General features: G+C 35.4%; 4 protein-coding genes across 4 annotated transcripts; 1 reads left to right on the forward strand and 3 right to left on the reverse strand.

Moving 5' to 3' along the window:
• The first annotated feature begins 109 nt into the window (after positions 1–109).
• On the forward strand, positions 110–1,882 carry LOC124948062 (nucleolar protein 16). Its single transcript, XM_047491153.1, has 3 exons — positions 110–320; positions 390–720; positions 792–1,882. The coding sequence occupies exons 1-3, from the start codon at positions 220–222 to the stop codon at positions 915–917; spliced, it is 558 nt and encodes a 185-aa protein (XP_047347109.1). The 5' UTR covers positions 110–219; the 3' UTR covers positions 918–1,882.
• LOC124948061 (ADP-ribosylation factor-like protein 3) lies at positions 674–2,748 on the reverse strand. Its single transcript, XM_047491152.1, has 4 exons — positions 2,441–2,748; positions 1,902–2,088; positions 1,626–1,807; positions 674–1,538 (listed from the first exon to the last, which is right to left on the reverse strand). Exons 1-4 carry the CDS (start codon positions 2,567–2,569, stop codon positions 1,335–1,337), a joined length of 702 nt encoding a protein of 233 aa, XP_047347108.1. The 5' UTR covers positions 2,570–2,748; the 3' UTR covers positions 674–1,334.
• A 7,193-nt stretch (positions 2,749–9,941) lies between these two features.
• Positions 9,942–12,722, reverse strand: LOC124947593. The gene is made up of 5 exons (XM_047489969.1): positions 12,329–12,722; positions 11,814–12,139; positions 11,483–11,735; positions 11,061–11,407; positions 9,942–10,876 (listed from the first exon to the last, which is right to left on the reverse strand). Exons 1-5 carry the CDS (start codon positions 12,484–12,486, stop codon positions 10,563–10,565), a joined length of 1,398 nt encoding a protein of 465 aa, XP_047345925.1. The 5' UTR covers positions 12,487–12,722; the 3' UTR covers positions 9,942–10,562.
• Positions 12,723–12,885: 163 nt separating this feature from the next.
• Positions 12,886–15,326, reverse strand: LOC124947750. Its single transcript, XM_047490331.1, has 2 exons — positions 13,903–15,326; positions 12,886–13,410 (listed from the first exon to the last, which is right to left on the reverse strand). The coding sequence occupies exons 1-2, from the start codon at positions 14,831–14,833 to the stop codon at positions 13,079–13,081; spliced, it is 1,263 nt and encodes a 420-aa protein (XP_047346287.1). The 5' UTR covers positions 14,834–15,326; the 3' UTR covers positions 12,886–13,078.
• Between the last annotated feature and the right edge of the window lie 2,903 nt (positions 15,327–18,229).

An 18,229-nucleotide genomic window follows, 5' to 3' on the forward strand; every position in this document is an offset into this window, starting at 1 on the left:
TGATAGGCAACACTCCATACTTTGTTGATAATCGCATTTGTGAGCGTCATCTATTACGAAAAAACTTTTTCAAACTCTTATGATAAAGTAGTAACTCTTCGTTACCTACGCATACGTATGTGTTGACTATTACGCTTTAACGGTATCAAAAGTTTACACGCGGTTGTGTATTTCGGTGGATTATTTAATTGTAAAAAATATCAATTTCGTTATTAAAAGATGACGAAAATTAAGAAAGTAAAGCGAAGAAAGAAGTATCGTGTGAATGTAAATCGAAAAAGACTACGAAATAAGTTACAAAAGTTACCCACGATAGAATGGTAAACATAACCTTTTTAGATTACTTATTATTTTCATGCATATTTTTAATCGTAAATTATTATATATAGTGATACAATAAAACAAGAATGGGAAATTTCTAAATCTACACGTACTAATCTCAATGAGATGGGTTTAGCATATGATCCAAATGAAGTATTGCCGATTCCTAATGTAAAACGGGATTTACTAGAAGAGGCTAAACAAAAATTTATGTTAAGTGATTTACAAAATGATAGTGAAGCCGATGACGTAGATACGGAAAACAAACCAGCTAAAATTCATGTAGTTCAAGCTTTAGAAATTGATGCTAAAACACCTAGGGAAAGAATGTTTCGATTACCTAATGGTCAAGTACATTTTATCACTTATTTATTAGACAAATATGGTGAAGATTATAAGGTATGTATTACATCATTGCAAATGTTTATAAGAATAAGTCAAAAAATATAAAATGAAAATTGTTTATCTAGGCTATGGCACGCGATAAGAAGAATTATTATCAGTTAACTTGGAAACAAATTCGTGCTAAAATAAAAACTTTTAAAGGCATTCCAGAACAATATAACGAATATTTATCTAAGAAAAATGCAACATAATATTTATTCTACCAAATGTAGAATTTCTGTATTTCTATAAAGTACGAGATTTTGTATAGAAATCTGTATATTTATTATACGCGACTAAGAATTAATTTTTATCACACATTTACATTTAAACATTTTACTTAATAAAGAATGAAAAAATAAAGGAATGCAATAAATATTATACATGACTTATACAAATATGAATATATCCCATCAGAGCAATATGACAATACTGTATTGTTTTACTTTATATTTTAAAAACAAGATCTGTTTAATCATTGTTAAGCGTTTTGCAGCCTTTTTTTTTTTTATAAAAAAAGAGAGTATATTTTTTGTTTTCTCTAATATACTATTTGTTTTTGTTTATATAGATTAATTGTGCAAACTTTGGACAAATAAAATAAATAAATTTAAAAATATTAATTTTTCTTAAGAAGTAGCCATAGAAAATACTTTCTTTCTAATAGCATTTACAGACAAATGATACCAGGTATATTCTGTAGCTCCTGAGTGTAAATCAGGTAAAGGCCTCGTTTGACACCCAATCACCTCTACTTTATGTTTGTGTGGAGAAATACTTTGTAAATCTAAAGCTTCTTTTACTTGATCAGGTCTTAGTGCATTAGAAGCATCCTGTAAATAATATACAACAAAATGTCTCTTATAACAAATACAATACATATTTTTAAAGTCCATTAAAAAATTTTACACATTGTTTACCTGTTTATTGGCAATAACTAATATTGGTACAGTATCCATCCGTGAATCTCCTAATAATTGCTTAAGCGTTGAAACAGCAAGAGATAATTTACTTGTGTCAGATGCATCTACCATAAATATCAAGAGATCAGTATCTTGTAAGAAGGTAGACCAATACTTTCTATCATTTTCAGCGCCTCCGACTGTAAATCATTATTTTTTATAACAAACTAAATATAACTTCAATTCTTTATGATTTTTTTTTTTAAATTTTAATAGAATATCAAGTGTTCTTACTTTCCCAAACATTATATGTATAATATCCACTTTCTAATCTATATACAGTAAAACCTTGAGTAGGTAGTGGAGGAGCTTTATAAGGTTCTGGTTGACCATTGATGATACACATTTGATTCATCAAAGAGGTTTTACCTGCACCATCTAAACCAAGTAACAGTACCCTTCTTTCATAACTGTCATCGATCTGTAATTAAAAGATTTTACTTAACGTTTTTTAATGTAACATTAATTCTTAGAACACTTATGTTGTATACAAAGTTAGAAAGCTATGGTGTGAAGGTTATCTTTTACAATAAGTATATTTTGTCTGTTGACTTTTAACAAATTAAAGTCACATATTAATTTAAAATAACTTCTAATGTCAAGTATCAAAAATAAAATTAAAATATTATAATAAATAGATTAATTGATGATATATATTAATCTTATCTGTATAAGTTAGCATGATCATTCATGAGATGGATGAGATAACGTTAAACAGATCGAAAATTCATATAGGATACAAATATTTCCAGAACAATGCAAATATTAGAGACCTTAGTAACTTCATCGAAACCTTCGTCGATCGACTTCAGTTCTCTTTTTTTCCAATATCGGTAAGCAACATAAGCTCCGACACATGCACAACCAACCCAAAAAAACGTTCTACGTTCATTAGAAAACATATTATTTATTGGTTCTTTTTTCTTCCTAGTATAAATACCAGACACGTTTTTCACTAATTCTCTATTATATTCGCGTGTCAACGCGCGCAAACTCTCTTTCGACCTTCGACATGTATTTCACGCGGTCTGTCATGCGGTGAACGACGTGCGCGCGCGAATCATCCTTGTGAAATGCGTTCGTAAAACTATACACCTTAGACCTTGTCTTACGATCTTCAACTTTTTTTTATTTCTACTGTCACGATAGGTGGAAAAGATGATATCAAAAAACCAATATAATTTAAATATCATTCTAATAATAAAATATATATCAGACAATTATATTTTTGTATTTTTGAAAATTATTTTTATCAATTATTTTTATTGTTTCCTTCTAATTGTATACTTCAAATGACCTTGATTATAAACAAAAGAAAAATGTTCTTTTTTTATGTCTACGATTCTAATCTGTACTTTCGTGTACTCGTATTAAGTAAGAAAATTTTATGTCCTGACGTCACGCACATATGAAGAAGTTTATTATCTTCTCTATGTTTATAGATCAAAATTTTACATTTTAATTTTTATAGGTGGAAATAATGGCGGGTTAAATTAACGAATCGCATTCAATTAATCGTAATTGTTATGTATGGTAGAAATATGTGAAGATAGCCATAGATGTCTCTGTGCTACGTTTTTTTGAATACTTATAACAATGTTATATGTATGTGACCCTTTGTCTTCGGAATTTCGTTGATCGATAAATCGATGGAGACATTCGGAGTTTATTGAATTAGGTGATCTTGCATCTGTAACATAATCAAGATGGAAATGATAAAAATGGAAAATATTTCGATGAACATGGACATATGACGACCGTAAAGAAGACAACGATCAAGGTCACCATTAAGCAATTAGTACAATTATATCTTGTTATCTCGCCATCTTAATACGTACGACAAAGAAGCTCGTTATTCTCGTAGGAACATTTTAATCATCTATTTTATATAAAGAACCATAACGCTTGATACAAGTAACTAAAAAAGGATTAAACGTATAAATCCGATTTTACGTGTAATCCTTTTGGCCAAAGGTTTTGATTCGAAGATGAAGGTATTAACGTTTACAAAGGGACTATTAATTGGTACGAATGCGCGATATAAACTAGTAGCTTTCGTTTCGCTTGGTCTTTGGAAATCATATTGGGGTCAAGCGTTACCAAAGTTACCGTAGTATAAAGCAATTTAATTCAACCAAGATTTGTCATCATTTTCTAGTCGATAATACATCGGTCGGCCATTTTGATTTGACTTTATCGAGGTTAATAATTTCAAGAGGAGATCGTTCCGTTGTATATTGTGTAACGTTATCGAGAACATTTTCAAATTCCGTTTCGTTGGGTGCATCCGATGGTCTCTAATCCGTCTAATCTGTCCCGAAATGAAATAGTTGCGATTCTTTCAACGGGCACCCTTCGCTCGGTTGCACACAGTGTCGCATTTAAGTGGGAGAAAACACTTGACCCAGGAGGGAGGAGGGAGAAGGGAGGATGGATTGAAGGGAGGAGAACGTGTAGATCGTCGAGTGGTTTACAAGAGGGGAAATGATATTTAGGGAGAAGATGACTATCAGAGACACGAGATCATCGTCCCTTTAACTAGCCACGTTGACATATTTCTCGTCCCTATTTAGTTAGATCGGTATTATTCACATAAGCGTAGCAAATCTATACAAATAATTTTCATCGTTTTCATACGCAGATGTTTTTATAAACGATTGTATACATTTTTCACGTTTTATCTAAACAATTCATTAAAAGGTAGACCGATCGAGAAATAAATTAAAAGGGACATTGAAGGCACGCGTAGAATACTTTTAACGAGGATGTTAATATTTTATCTCGTACTTTACGAAGTTTTTTTCTACGATCTCCATAATTTTATTACGTCTATAACACGGTGTACATATTTTTATAACGTTCACGATTAAAAAAAAAAAAAAAAGAAAAAAAGAAAGAAAGAACTGCAAATAAGAAGAAAGTTTCAGCGTAATATCCCTGTTGCGATCGTATGGGGAAGACAATATAAAGGGGCGAAATCTGACGTATCAGAATCGCGAGATTGAAATTCGACGTATGTCTTTTTATTTACGTACTCGAACGCGTTCGAATGCGAATTTCATAGGATCGAAGTTAGTAGTAGTAGTGATGGTGGTGGTGATAGTAGTAGTGGTAATAGTAGTAGTAGAGTAGTGGCAGCAACCTGCTACGCCGTTGCAAAGCGTGACGAATAAACGTTCTATCTCTTTCTTTCTTTTTCTTTTTGATTCACCTACGAGCCTCTACGAGAGCCCCCGATTCTACAGGGGTACCACCCCAGGATCAGGCTTGGGTGCCGCTGACGGAGGCAGGGGGTGGTGGTTGTGCTACTGCTGGGGATGGAAGTGGAGGAAGGGGTGCCTGACTTTTATTACCCCGTCTGATGTTATGAATGCGAGCCGAACGAAACAGCCCTGGATGCAGCGACAGCCCCTTCTCTCCCTTTCTCTCTCTTTCTCTCTTTTACTCCCTCTCTCTCTCTCTCTCTCTCTCTTTCTCTTCGTAGCCACCCTCGAAGCGGTTATGCTTTTTATCGCGATGTATATCGTCGTCGCGATTAACGACGGTTATGAGCGTGCCGATGTAATCGAGATCACGCTCGATCATTCTTTTTTGACGTACCATGATTCCTTTTTTTTGTCTTTTTGTTATGCTCTTCGCAGGATGCGCAGTGATGGGGGATAGTAACGATATTATTTGTGTCTTCTTTTAATTGTCGTCGTTGATATGTGTTAAGAAATGAAATATTTACGTATATGTATCATGATGTTTGTTATTTATAGTATTCTTTGTTAATCAAAATGTTTCATCGATTGATTGATTTTGGTTTTTTCGTAATAATAATAATAATTGTCCTTCTATCATTTATCTCTTTGGATGAAAGATATCTCAAGATGACATCATTCCTTCAAAGTGATCCAATAAACGTTTGTTTATAGTTCTTTTTAATAATCGTTTAATGAAAGAGAAACGTTTGGCATACTCGTTTTCCTACCATTTATACGAAACGAATAATATCGTTGGAATTATATTACCTTGCCGAAGCGGACTCGACATCGACAATTTCACTCGTTATCTCTCTACTTTGAGAGAATAATAGCCTGGGAAACTGTGAGGTCAGAGCAGAGAGCATCGAGTATAACGAGAGATTATCCTTTTAAATTACGAAGAAAAGTGTTAGCGTTCTTTATACAAATATTATCGTTTCTATCTACGATTCTTAAGATTATTTTTATCTTCTTAAGAGAAGGTTTATTGTTCTTTAATAACAAGTATCTACTTAACTATATATATATATGTAATGTAATTAAATTTAAAGAAAGACAGATGTAATCATAACAATAAAGTAAAGATATGTGTTTGTGTGTGTATAATATATGTGTATATATGTGTATATATATATATATATATATATATATATATATATTATATGTATATGTTTGAGAATGCATGTGTAATACGCATATACACAACAAACCACCATGCCTTTCCAAAGCGTCTCCGTTTCATATGGATCTAACGGAGCGATCGAGGGGAAGCTACTGGCATATTTCAAGCGAAGGAATGCTCTTTGATCATGCCCACAAAGTTACACCATGTATTATCGTTCTACGCACGTTATTTCGAACGTTTCCTCTCTTCTTTCATCCTACCCTTGATATTAATAATCCTTTGTGTTACGGCAAGTTATTTTATTGCGACTGGAATTCGCCGTCCTTCCTCTCGTCGTATGTATATATACGAGTATAATATATATATATATATATATGTGCGTGTATGTAAAAGAACGTAAAGAGATCGAGAATGATTATTATTAGCTCGAACTCGTTTCTCATTCTTACTTTCAATTAATAAAACTATTTGGAAAATAAAATACGAACACACTATAGTATTTATAATTTTATTTATCGATAGATATATAAATCTATTTTTTTTAATAGAAAAAAGAAAACGATGAAAAAATCTTTGTTTTTTCTTTTTTTCTTTTTTCACGGATTCAATTCTTATCGTTGAATATTAATTTCGAATCGAGTACTTCGAGCGGTGATTCTCAGTCGAGAGCATCGAAAAACGAATCGCGGATTTATGGAAATCGGGCGGGGCGTACCTGCATGAATATCGTGCATGTGTAAGAGGAAGAGTGTGGAGAGAAAGAGGGAAGAAGAGAAACAGAGGGAGAGAGAAAGAGAGAAAGAGAGAGAGAGAGAGAGAGAGAGAGGGAGAGAGAGAGAGAGAGAGAAAAAAGTGTAGGAATGGCGGCCAAGAGCCGAGGCATACACGTAAATACATATCTATATACGGTATACCGGGAATTTTAATATTCGCGAATGATAAACAAAGTGGGTATCTAACGAAGTGGATAGAGGCACAGCGTAATAAAATTTGCGTTTGCGTTTCGTCGTGGTCGAGCCAAGAGAAACGTCACGAGCGGTTTCCTCCGATTTCAATTACCCTCAACGACGGAAATATATGGGCGTTCGTTGCAGTAAACGAAAAAAAAACAACGATGACGAGGACGACAACGACGACGACAACGACGACGACGACGACGACGACGACGACGACGACGACGACTACTACAACAACAACAACAACAACAACAACAATAACAACAACGACAACAACAACAAGAACCCAAGGAAAACGTAGAAAGAACCTTAGCAATTTCAATTTGTCATGTAAGCTCATACCTCGTATCGTTTTCGATGTATGTAGTATGTACAATCTTTCGAAACGTGTTTGCTCCTTAATTAAAATATGACTTTAACGTTTTGTATGTTATTTTTGATAATATCGAAAAATTTTTTCATTCGGCTTAACATATATATTTAGGAGTTATCTATGATAATTCATCGGATTTAAATAAATCATCAAAGTGGTCATTTTTCGATATAGAAAATATACAACAGAAAATAGAAATAATTTTTTTTTTTGTAAATCATATAAACGAATATATACTGTAAAGGTTAATACGGTGGTGTAATTAACAAAGATAGCTGGAGAATGGCATCTCCTTTGACGCATTTCTCGAATTTCGGAAATTCAACGGATTTCAGGTAATGCTCTGTTAAATTTACCGATAGAAAGTATATCTCTATCCGAATATTATTAAATGCCAATTTTGATACTCTCGTTACACACGATTATTTATTTTGAGATCTGAAAGCTTGATAAATGAAAAAACTTACAAAGTTTCAAACGATCGAAAATAGAAAGAATTTTAAATCAATTTGAAGAATTTTGAAATCTGATCTAAATCGAGGGATCTTTTAAAAGTAACACAAAATGATGAGATAATTAACGTTTCAACATAATACGAATTCGACGTAGTTACATTCGTGAAATCTTCTCTCTGATGGAAGTTACGAGGATGTAAAGGAGAGGGCAGATTTGCGATTAAAACCGCGTTTTAATCTGTCCTCTCTCTCTCTCTCTCTCTTTCTACCTCTCTTAACTCGGTCTAACGGGTGCTCTTTCCCATGGTTTGCTGCTAGTTACGAATAAAAGAAGAAGAAAGAAAAAATCATTGCGCTGTGTACGCAGAGGATGAAGAATACTAGGTGGTGGAAGAGGAGAGTGAAAAAGAGGGTTGAGAGCGAAGAGGAGTGGTAGAACGGACGCGAAGAGAGAGAGAGAGAGAGAGAGAGAGAGAGAGAGAGAAAGGAAGGGACGTAGAGACAGAGAGGAGGACAAAGCGGCTGGTCCAGGGAGAGGGATGAAGAGAGAGATAGATACAGAGATAGAGATAGAGTTTTGTGAGGGGTAGGGAGTGAGACCCCACAAAGGCAGTGGGGCTCTTTTGATTCGCGAGCTAATTGGAATGCCGCGGATGCCAACGACGATGGAGCAGGGGCTGGGATAACGTGTAGAGAGGAGAGAGAGGATAAAGAGCAAGAGGGGGTGCTCCAAGTCTCGATGTAACGCTGGGATAGGCGGAGCTTACATCCCCCGCACAGACTGGTTCTCTACCTCGCGATATCGAGGACTCATCGGCTCCTCGACTTTTTTATTCTCTTTCGGTTTGCAATACGAACGATCTTTTGTCGGAAGTTGATGCATTCGTTCATTCGTTATCAAGTTTCGAATTTGTTAAGGCTTTTTCTTCGATTATTTTGAAGATTCTTACGTCATCATTTAAAAAAAGTTTGTGTTTCAATTAGCTGATATTATTTTTAAAAATGAACGACGTACAATTAGAGTGGCATTTAAATAGAATATAATGTGGTATTTAAATAGAATATGATCGAGATAAGGTTAAATAGATACAATGATCGTTTATATATTTCATTGTTTTCAACAGCTAAGTAGTTAATTATGCTAATTACATCAATGCGATTAAGGCAAAAGTAGTTACGTTAATTATCAAGTTCGCGATTCATTCAAACTCTACGATGTATCTCTTTCGATCCTTCTCGATCGATTATTTTTTATTAGAACGATGTGGAACGATGATAGTCAACATGGTGCGACACTCCGCACGAGATAGGAACGTTTTCTTTGTGATCCTTTGACACGGGTCGAGGGCTAATTTATCACGGTGACAAAAGGGATAGGAGTAACGAGCGAATATCAGTTACCGTCACCCCATCCGGGTATGACTTTCCCATATCACAATCACGTACATATACCTATGTGAAATCCTTCAAACGTAACTTTAAATTGATTATGTTTTTCTTCGTTTTTTTTTTCTTCCAACCAAAATTTCCATACGCATTTATTCGAACGTATTTTGGAAAAATCAACGTTAATTTATTATTCGATCAATTACGAGCATTTATTCTTTTGTTGAATTGCTGATTCCACTTAATTTGCTGGTTCGTTAATTGATTTCTCTACGTTTCAAGTGAAATTACAATTTTGACCCATCTCGTCCCCTCGGCTGGCAATAAATATTATCCTCTTTCGACGGACGAATAATAATAAAGGTATCGAGTTTAATTGGACAAAGCGTAACCCTCTATTTTCAGAAAGGCAACGGAGTTTCATCATGTTATTAATATTTTAAACAAAAGCTCGGCTCGTTGCTTTTACCTTTGCATGCCGAACGAGCTTCGTTTGGTCGTAAATTTTAATTGTGGATAGGATAGAGGAAACAGAGATAAAACGAATTAGTCGATGTTATGCGAAGTAGAATGAAGTGATAGATTAGTAAAAAAATGAATTTGTCGAGATGGATGGATAAGAGGAAAAGTGAGATATAACGACGTGCCATTTCGAATGTACAGATTCAAGAGTTTATTCTCTGCAACATATACGCGTATGGATGTACGCGTATGGATGTACGTGTATAATTAATTGTAATGTCACCGCGTATTTACATATTGTATTTCTCGTATTGCCAATGTCAAAAGAAATCGTACACTTTACGGTCGTACGTTTATTTCTTTTCGTGATCTTTGGACATTAAAAGTACATATTTTGAGATATTAAACTCCTAGTCTCTTCTTAATTCGTTATCTCTATATGTACATCGTGCTAACAATTTTACGTCGTTCTTAGCGAAATTCTATGTTATGTAACATTCATTAACACACCTACACGTTTCGAAGACATTTACAAAAATATATATTACACAATCGGTCGGAGGGAAATCATTGGGATGCGAGTATCTCACGATTCTTAATAAGATTATTTTCAAATTACATTTTTCTCTCGAAAGCGTCATAATTTTTTTTTTTCGTTTATATGTATACGAGTTCATTCAGTTTTTTGTTTGAATTTTCACGGAAACGATCACCTTACACTGATACAAATAATTTGTTCTTGTTATTGCTTTTATTTCCTTTTTTATTTTTTATTTTTTTTTTTAGATTAGAACACACTCGCCATTGACACGAAACGTCTTTTAAACTTTTTCGTTCGACGTTTCATCCAAATTTCCCTCGATCTGCGGACAGCCTCATGATAAATTGGCTGTTAAGCGTCATAACGAGAGGACGATTTGGTGGTTAGTCCACGCGCTGTTGGCGCAGAATGTCTCGTTCTCTCGTGAACGGTATTTGCAGCAATATCTCTCGAATATCTGTTCGTCATATAATCATTTGGAATTTCCTCGTTTATCTGATAATCTTCCAATACTTCATAGATTCCTTTCGAGCCTTTCGATCGTCGTGGTTTTAATGTCTGCAAAGCTGATCTTGTTAATCTGTAAGGTCTTTCAATGTCCTCGGAATTGTGTTTGACGTTGCAACGGCTGCATATAATTTTTTCAACGGCATCCATATCGTCGCCTAATGTGTGAAAACGATATAATAATAATAATAATAGCAATAATAATAATAATAATAATAATAATAATAATAATAATAATAATATCTTCGTTATTTGTCACACATTTGTTTTCATTGTATTCCATCTTTTTGTCTCTTTTTAGATATTTAAATTTATTAATTTATAATTGAATTCGTAGATTACCGATCGATTCTTTCACAATAAAATTAGGATGTTCTTGAAATCTGCAGCTGTTCCTTTTACTTGTCGTTGAAGATCTGTTACCAGAAGGTGCACCACATCTTATACATTTCTTATTATTTTCTGAATGCAACAGAGCTTCAACATCCTGTCTAGGTCGAGGTCGGCGAATCGATTGATTCAAAGAAGCAATGGTATCGTAGCGATCGGATGAACTTCTAGATGGTGTCCTATGTTGATAATAGTTCCCTAATCTTCTGATAGAATTTTTTGGTGGTGTTGGTGGCTCTATCGCTTCCTTGTCGGAATAAAATTCTGTTGCGTCGCGATCATCGAGGTCGTGATAGTATCTGTTCAAGTAAGAAATATTATTTGCAACATCATTGTATTATTTTTAGTAACATGTTTAATTAAGTTTGACGAACCTTCTTCTTGACGGATGACTATCGTATGAGTTTTGTATGTATTGTTGATAATGAAGTTTCCGTGGATCTTGCTGTTGTTTAACCAATTTTGATCTTTGTTGTTCTTGTAAAATTTCATCCTTTTTAGGTCGTCTCTGCAATTTTTGTGACCTCAAGATAGGTGAATCGGATTCTTCGTCGATCTCATCGTCAGCTTCGTGTTCTTCGTAATCCTTATCGACGGATTCAGCTGTTTCTGCCTGATCGTCCTCAACTATACAACAAAATGTTAAATATTTTAAAAGAAACTTATGGTGAAATTTTGAAATTTCAAAATGTCGATCATTAGTACCTTCCTCGATTGCATCCTCTTCGATGTTATCTTCGGTGAAATTACCCATTTCCTCATCAACGTATCTTACCTTCTCGTCATCCTCCAACTCGTTCTTGTTGTAATTAGACCTTCTCACGATCGCGATATTGTTGTTTGTAGTGTAAAACTTGTTCCGAGGAATTTTAGTCTGATTGTGCGATGCCCATCGATGTGGTTCTGTATTTTGACACGTCGTGTATTTTGTATGCGTTGGAGATTCGCAATTGTGATGTTTAGGTTGTTTGTAGGAATTCATAGTAAAATAATAATTCGATACTGGTTCGGCCGTCGCATTGACTTGTCTCCTAAAGACAGAATTATATTTCCAAACAGTTATTTCCGAAGTATATTCTTCGTCCCTTTCTTTTTTAAGCGCTAATTAAGAATCAAGAATATTGAGTAATACAAATTTAACGATTTGAAATACGATATACATGTATATTAAGTATTTAATTAGAATACTTAATTACCTTGATAAATTCTTTAATGCTTACCTATTAGCTTTGTTTGGTGGAACAGACGAATTATGTTTGTGAAGATATTTCCAGTTCGCATCCGAAGAATCTCTGACATCTGTTTGATATTTTGTGGACCACAAAGGCGAACGCCCAGCCGTGTACTTCTGTGTTTTGTGCTTCTCAGTTTGTTGCATGGTAATGACTATTTTCGCTTCGACTTTTAGTTATCAATCGGTTTCTACGCCGAGGAATTTCATTAAAAAAAAAATCGTCTCAAAACGGTGTTTCCTATTCCACAATATTTTGACAATTTTATATCTACTACAATTTCACTGTTCACATTGCATTTCAATTGAATTAATTTTTTTTTCTCGTAACACGTGATCTTCGTGTAACAATAATTTTCTCTAAAATCACAAAGTCTTTGATCGGTTTCCTTCGTGATTTTCAAATGAGTTAAGAAAAGAAATCGATACACGATATTAGAATTGTGTTAGGAAAAAAAAGGTGAAAAGAAATAAGTAAATCAAAAGGACGGAGTCTTTTCCTTAAAAAGAAAAAAAAAAAAAAAAGAAAAAAGAAAATGATCGGAATATCTTTAGCTAAATATATCGATTAAAACGATATTTGAAATGGGTCTTGGCCGGATCGTTGTTAAAATCGAGCGATCACACGTTTCAAAGAAGAAATGGAAAGAAGACACGATTGCAAAAGGAAGAGAAGAGAAACGACAAGAGGAATGTGTTGTCTCGATCGTGATCTAAGATGATCGAGATGCAAGCCTCTTCACCATTTATCTGTCTCGTTGCAGTCCTCGTGTTCTAAGGACGTGCTCAGCGATCTCTGAAATTCCTGAACTCTCTGAGTCTGTTGTTCGTGGTGAAGCTTGCGCCACTTGATTCGACGATTTTGGAACCAGACCTTGACCTGCGCCTCGGTCAATCTCAATGCGTGAGCCAAGTATAGTCTTTCAGGGCCAACCATGTATTGCTGACGAGCGAATTCGCCTTCAAGTCGTTCCAATTGTTCGGCTGTGAAAATCGTCCTCACTCTCTTTGATTTTCCACCGCCGGGTGAACGTAAAGTCGAACTTCCGTTCTTCGTTGAACTTTCCTGACCTGTAAAATATATATAAAAATTCTTTTCGAAACGACTTCAAAATATTTTCTTTGTTCGATTTTAACTTTTCTTTTTTTAATTTTCTTTTACGTTATCAAACGATCATAATTAATTGTATCGTAAAACGCGAGATAGGTTAAGTCTCTTTCGTTTGTTAGAAATTATATCTGATTTAACATTCGTTAATAACGAAAAAAGTGATATACTCACTCTAGAAAATATTCACATCAAAATTTCCTTAATACTATCTATTTTCACTAATAAAAATCCGTCTAGACGTTAGAGTTTCATGAAATTTAGAAAATTTTCTCGCGAATGTAGCAAAGTCCGAGTCTGTCAAATGATAACTATTAGTGGTTATTGCATTGACAGACAGCTAACCATCGTTGTCAATCGTTGGCTTTTATTTCATATCGTGTTGGTGATAAATTTGAACATGTGATAAATAAAATGAGACATGCATAACAAGATGGAATATTTACGGGAAGTACCCTGATGTTTTCTATATTGTTGCTGTTGTCCACGTTTTTCTCTTTGATTATTTCTCAGTCCGAGAATTGCGTCGATGGTGAAGGATTTAGCTTGTTGTTGTTGTTGTGCCTGAGAGTGTTCCATTTGTGTGATGGCATGCGAGTGAGGGAGCTGCGTCGAGAGATTTTGTACGGAGAGATCGGTGCCTAAAAGATGAGAACGTCTCATACGTTCCAAGGCAATAGCTTCCAATTCTGGACTTCTTTGTTGCACCTGAAGATTTCTGAATTCACTGTGGTCCAAAATGGCAGGATTCTCCAGGAGTCCAGCATTTCCACGTAGCCTTTCGAGTGTGAGATTACTTATATGATTGTCTCTAATCCGATCTAACGACAAGTTGAATTCCTTCATACGATCGAGTCCATAATTCTTCAGCAAACCAAAGTCCTTAATGTCTCTCTCGATACCAAAATTAAGATCCTTGTTGCATCTGTCCAAAGACGAGAGCGTCGGATGAGCATTTTTTTGTCTTGTTTCGCGAAGATTGAAAAGTAAATCCTTCGCGGTGGAATTTTTCGATCTACAAAGTGACGTTGCCATTTCCATTGAATCTTCAGGTTCGTTTGTTCTTTCCAATGAATAATTTAAGTTACTTATGCCGTTCGTAGAGTAACCAAAATCTTTTGCTTTGTTTAAGGTCATTGAAACACCTCTAGTAATGTCGTTAGAAAATTCATCGAAACGCATCGATGTTCTACCTTCTAAACCAATGTGAAAATCTTTTGGTTCGTTCGAAGTATCCTCCTTATTTTTATCCACCGACAAATTTAATTCCTTAACTCTTTCGTAATCCTGAAAAGCACGTATTTGTGTCTCGGAATGATTGCTGTCGCTTCGACAATCAGATAGATCCTCTATCGTTAATCGACCCGACGGATCGCTCGTCTCCATTGTTTTCGGTTTATATTCTTAATTTCCTTTGTTTCTCACTAACGATGTCTTAATTTTATTATATCTATATTTTACTCAATTTTTTTTGATTACTTACAAATACATCGTCGTAAAAGTCCAACAAGAAAAGTTCATCACATTCATCAAATATATATTACATCACTTAAACGATCAGTCCATTGTATTTTCCGAAAGAGTCCTATCACCATACACAACGTCGTTGCATTTATTCATTTCACTTAAAACGATCGAAAAAGTTTATAAAGCTTCGTTAAGTCTTTACAGAAAACTGTAAAAATCGTAGCCGTCGGATAAACTTAGAGATAAACACGCATTGGTTGACGTTTTCTCAGGACCAGTGTTCGTTACTGATAATCGCGTGGATCCTTTAGAAAGAATCGAGCTCGTTTTTCGAAGGGCGAGAGCAAAGAAGAAAGTGGCAAAGGTGTAGAAGCACGAATAGTATAACGAGAGAAGGATGAGGAGGAAGAGGTTGGTCTCGCGAGAGTCGATCCGCGCTGGCGCTTCGGAGCATCCGAGGATAATGATGTCAGCCACGAAAATCACCGCTATCACAGAAAGAGAGATAGAGATAGAGATAGAGAAAGATAGATAGATAGATAGATAGAGACAGAGAGAGAGAGAGAGAGAGAGAGAGAAAGAGAGGGGTGGCAAGAGTTAGTAGGATGGTGTGTTGCGGGGTTGGCCAGTGGTGGCAGGAGCAAGGATATCCGGCTAATGATCCCGTACGTGATGAGAGGGGTATTCACCGATGTTGTCTGCTCTTCACCCTCCTCCAGGGTCGTCTTTCACCTCCGCAACCCCCAAATGGACCGCAGGATATCCTCTCGATGTACGGTCAATATTTTTTCGTTCGAACCGAGGAAGGCCGAGGCGAATGTTGCGTCTCGAGTCCTGGTTGGCCGAGTCCTGCCATCACCACTAGTCCTGGGACACGCCTACGGAGCGAGTTGCGCTGCGTGTCGGTAAGCTTTAGGGTATACCTAAAGGGGGTGGTAGCCTTGTTTGCGGGGAGTTTGTTACTTTTTTCCACCACCAGCCGTCACCCTTCTTGCTCTTCGCGTCGACTCAACCTTGCTCTTCCCTTTCCTAAACCTCCCTTTTCCTTGTTCTCTTCCTTCGAAGAGAGAGCGAGAGAGAGAAGGGGGGAGGGAGGGAGAAAGATAGATAGAGAGAGCCATTAATAAGCTTTCGCCTAGAGACTAGGAGCTCTTGGCCAAGGGGTGCTTCTATGTATACGGGAATGAACACGAGTAGATCCGAGCAAGATCTTAGCCGACTGTGTAGCTACCTTGGCCACGGTTGAGACCGAGTGTCTTCGCTTCTCAACGATGTCATCTGTGTCTAAGACGTTGCGCTAATTAGCTGTCTCCTTTAATTATGATGAGCTACTTTTCTTTTCCTTCATACTTCTTTTTTTTTTTAACTCGATCTATTTCAACATTTCGTTTTCTCATTGTTCTAAAATTTTACGATTTTTTTTTATTGTCATCTTTATTTCTCTTTGAGGATATAATATTTCGTAGAGATTGTTGTTCTTTTCGCGTATTCTATTGTTCTTTTTTTTCTATCAATAAGAAAATAAAATGAAACATGATTTTTAATAGATACGATTTAATGTAATTTAATGGAGAGTATAAACACAGTCTTAAGGTAATTCTCACGTCTTGGCATCGAGTGGGGTTTGCTTAATTGCTTCTATCTGGGCCGAAACTTCATCCACAATCCCCTCATTAGATGTTGACGAGCGTGCGGGAATTTCAGAACCTCGGAAAACCTCTAAGGAGCTTAAGGGTGCTTAATTACGATGAGCTTTTAAGTCATGTCAACGGTATGTTTAAGGTATGTTACATTGTGAAAAGTAACTTATGTTGTCGATGATCGATATCACGACCAATATCGTTTAATTAATATTTAAACTTTTAATTATTAATATTTCAACTTTTTTTTAATACTATTTACGAATCTAAACCTTATCGATCATCTCCTTTCATGTATTTTATATAATTTATACTAGATAATATCTTACACAAAGAGATCTCTAAAGAAATCGCTTGGTATTATGAAAACTTGTGCACTTATCTCGTTGACACTTCTATGAGCGTAAAATTAAGCTATAAATTCGAAATTTACTTGGAGAACCTTCTAAATATTTTACAAAACGAGGAACGGGCTCATGTAATTACGTCATATATTTCGCGGCGTGCTAACTTTGTCGCAAACTTTGGCATTGTAGGATCTACTTCGAAGAGTGGCACCGTTGGGAGAAGGGCGGAGATGGAGGATAGGAATAAGCTAAGTTATCGTAGGTATAACGTAAAATATATTTTCTTATTTGATCGTGAGGCGTTACTTCTAATTAAATTTTCAAACTTTCGTCAATTTTCAAATTTTTTTTTGGAAGGTTGTCATTCTTATTATTAATCGTATTAAATAATTAATTTAGATGGCTAATAATTCGTTATTTAAGTAAATAAGATGATTTCGTTTTATTGCGACTTGGAACAAAGAGAAGTTGGAACAAACGAAGAAATGAAAACGGAAGAGAAGATTTTCAAGCTCGTGTTAGGGAGACCCTTTTATGTTCTTATTTCACACTGTATTCAGAAAGACGGTAATTATTAGCTTAGTAGTAAGAAACCGCTCTAGAAAGTATAAGTTAAAACGACGTAGCAGAGAAGGTGAACGCGTAACAGGCGACAAATGTTTAAATTAAACGGCCGACCGAGCACGCGGTGGGGTTTGAAAAGAATTTCTATTGAAGCTCGATACCCATACCCTTGATCGTCCTCGTCCAAATGACTTGCGACTCCACCCTTATTACGAGCCGAAATTTATCACGGAAATTTCGGAGAGTATTTTACCCGGATAATTGCTCCGCTTTATAAGAGCTATTCCCCTTCCGGATGAGCCAATATATAAGACGAAAGCGATCTTAGAAGATCTTCCTAGCTTCACGGAATTTCTTTTCGATTCTCGAGAGATTCTAGTAAATTCAGTTTACAAAATTTTCCAAAGGATTATCCCCTTCGATCGTTATCAACATTTCTTTTCTTTCTTTCAATATAACAAATAAAAAAAAATATTATCTTACATTGTTTCGTAGATTCATGATCTATTAATGAATTCATTATAAACTGACTCCTCTATTTGGAGTATTAAAAATTATTGATGGTATTTCATGGTTTCATGGTTTTCGTCCTTACACCTAACTACTTAGCACAGTATCTAAATCATTAATAAAGCAAGATTCGCCAACTAAGGAGTCGTCAAGCGGTTCGCCATTGTTTCGAAATTTAATCGTAGCAAGAGCTATGGTCTATACCATATTCATGCTAACACCTAGACACATACATTGAGAAATGCTCGTTTATA

The sequence above is a fragment of the Vespa velutina genome, chromosome 3, assembly GCF_912470025.1.
Source record: "Vespa velutina chromosome 3, iVesVel2.1, whole genome shotgun sequence".
Classification (NCBI taxonomy): Eukaryota; Metazoa; Arthropoda; class Insecta; order Hymenoptera; family Vespidae; genus Vespa; species Vespa velutina.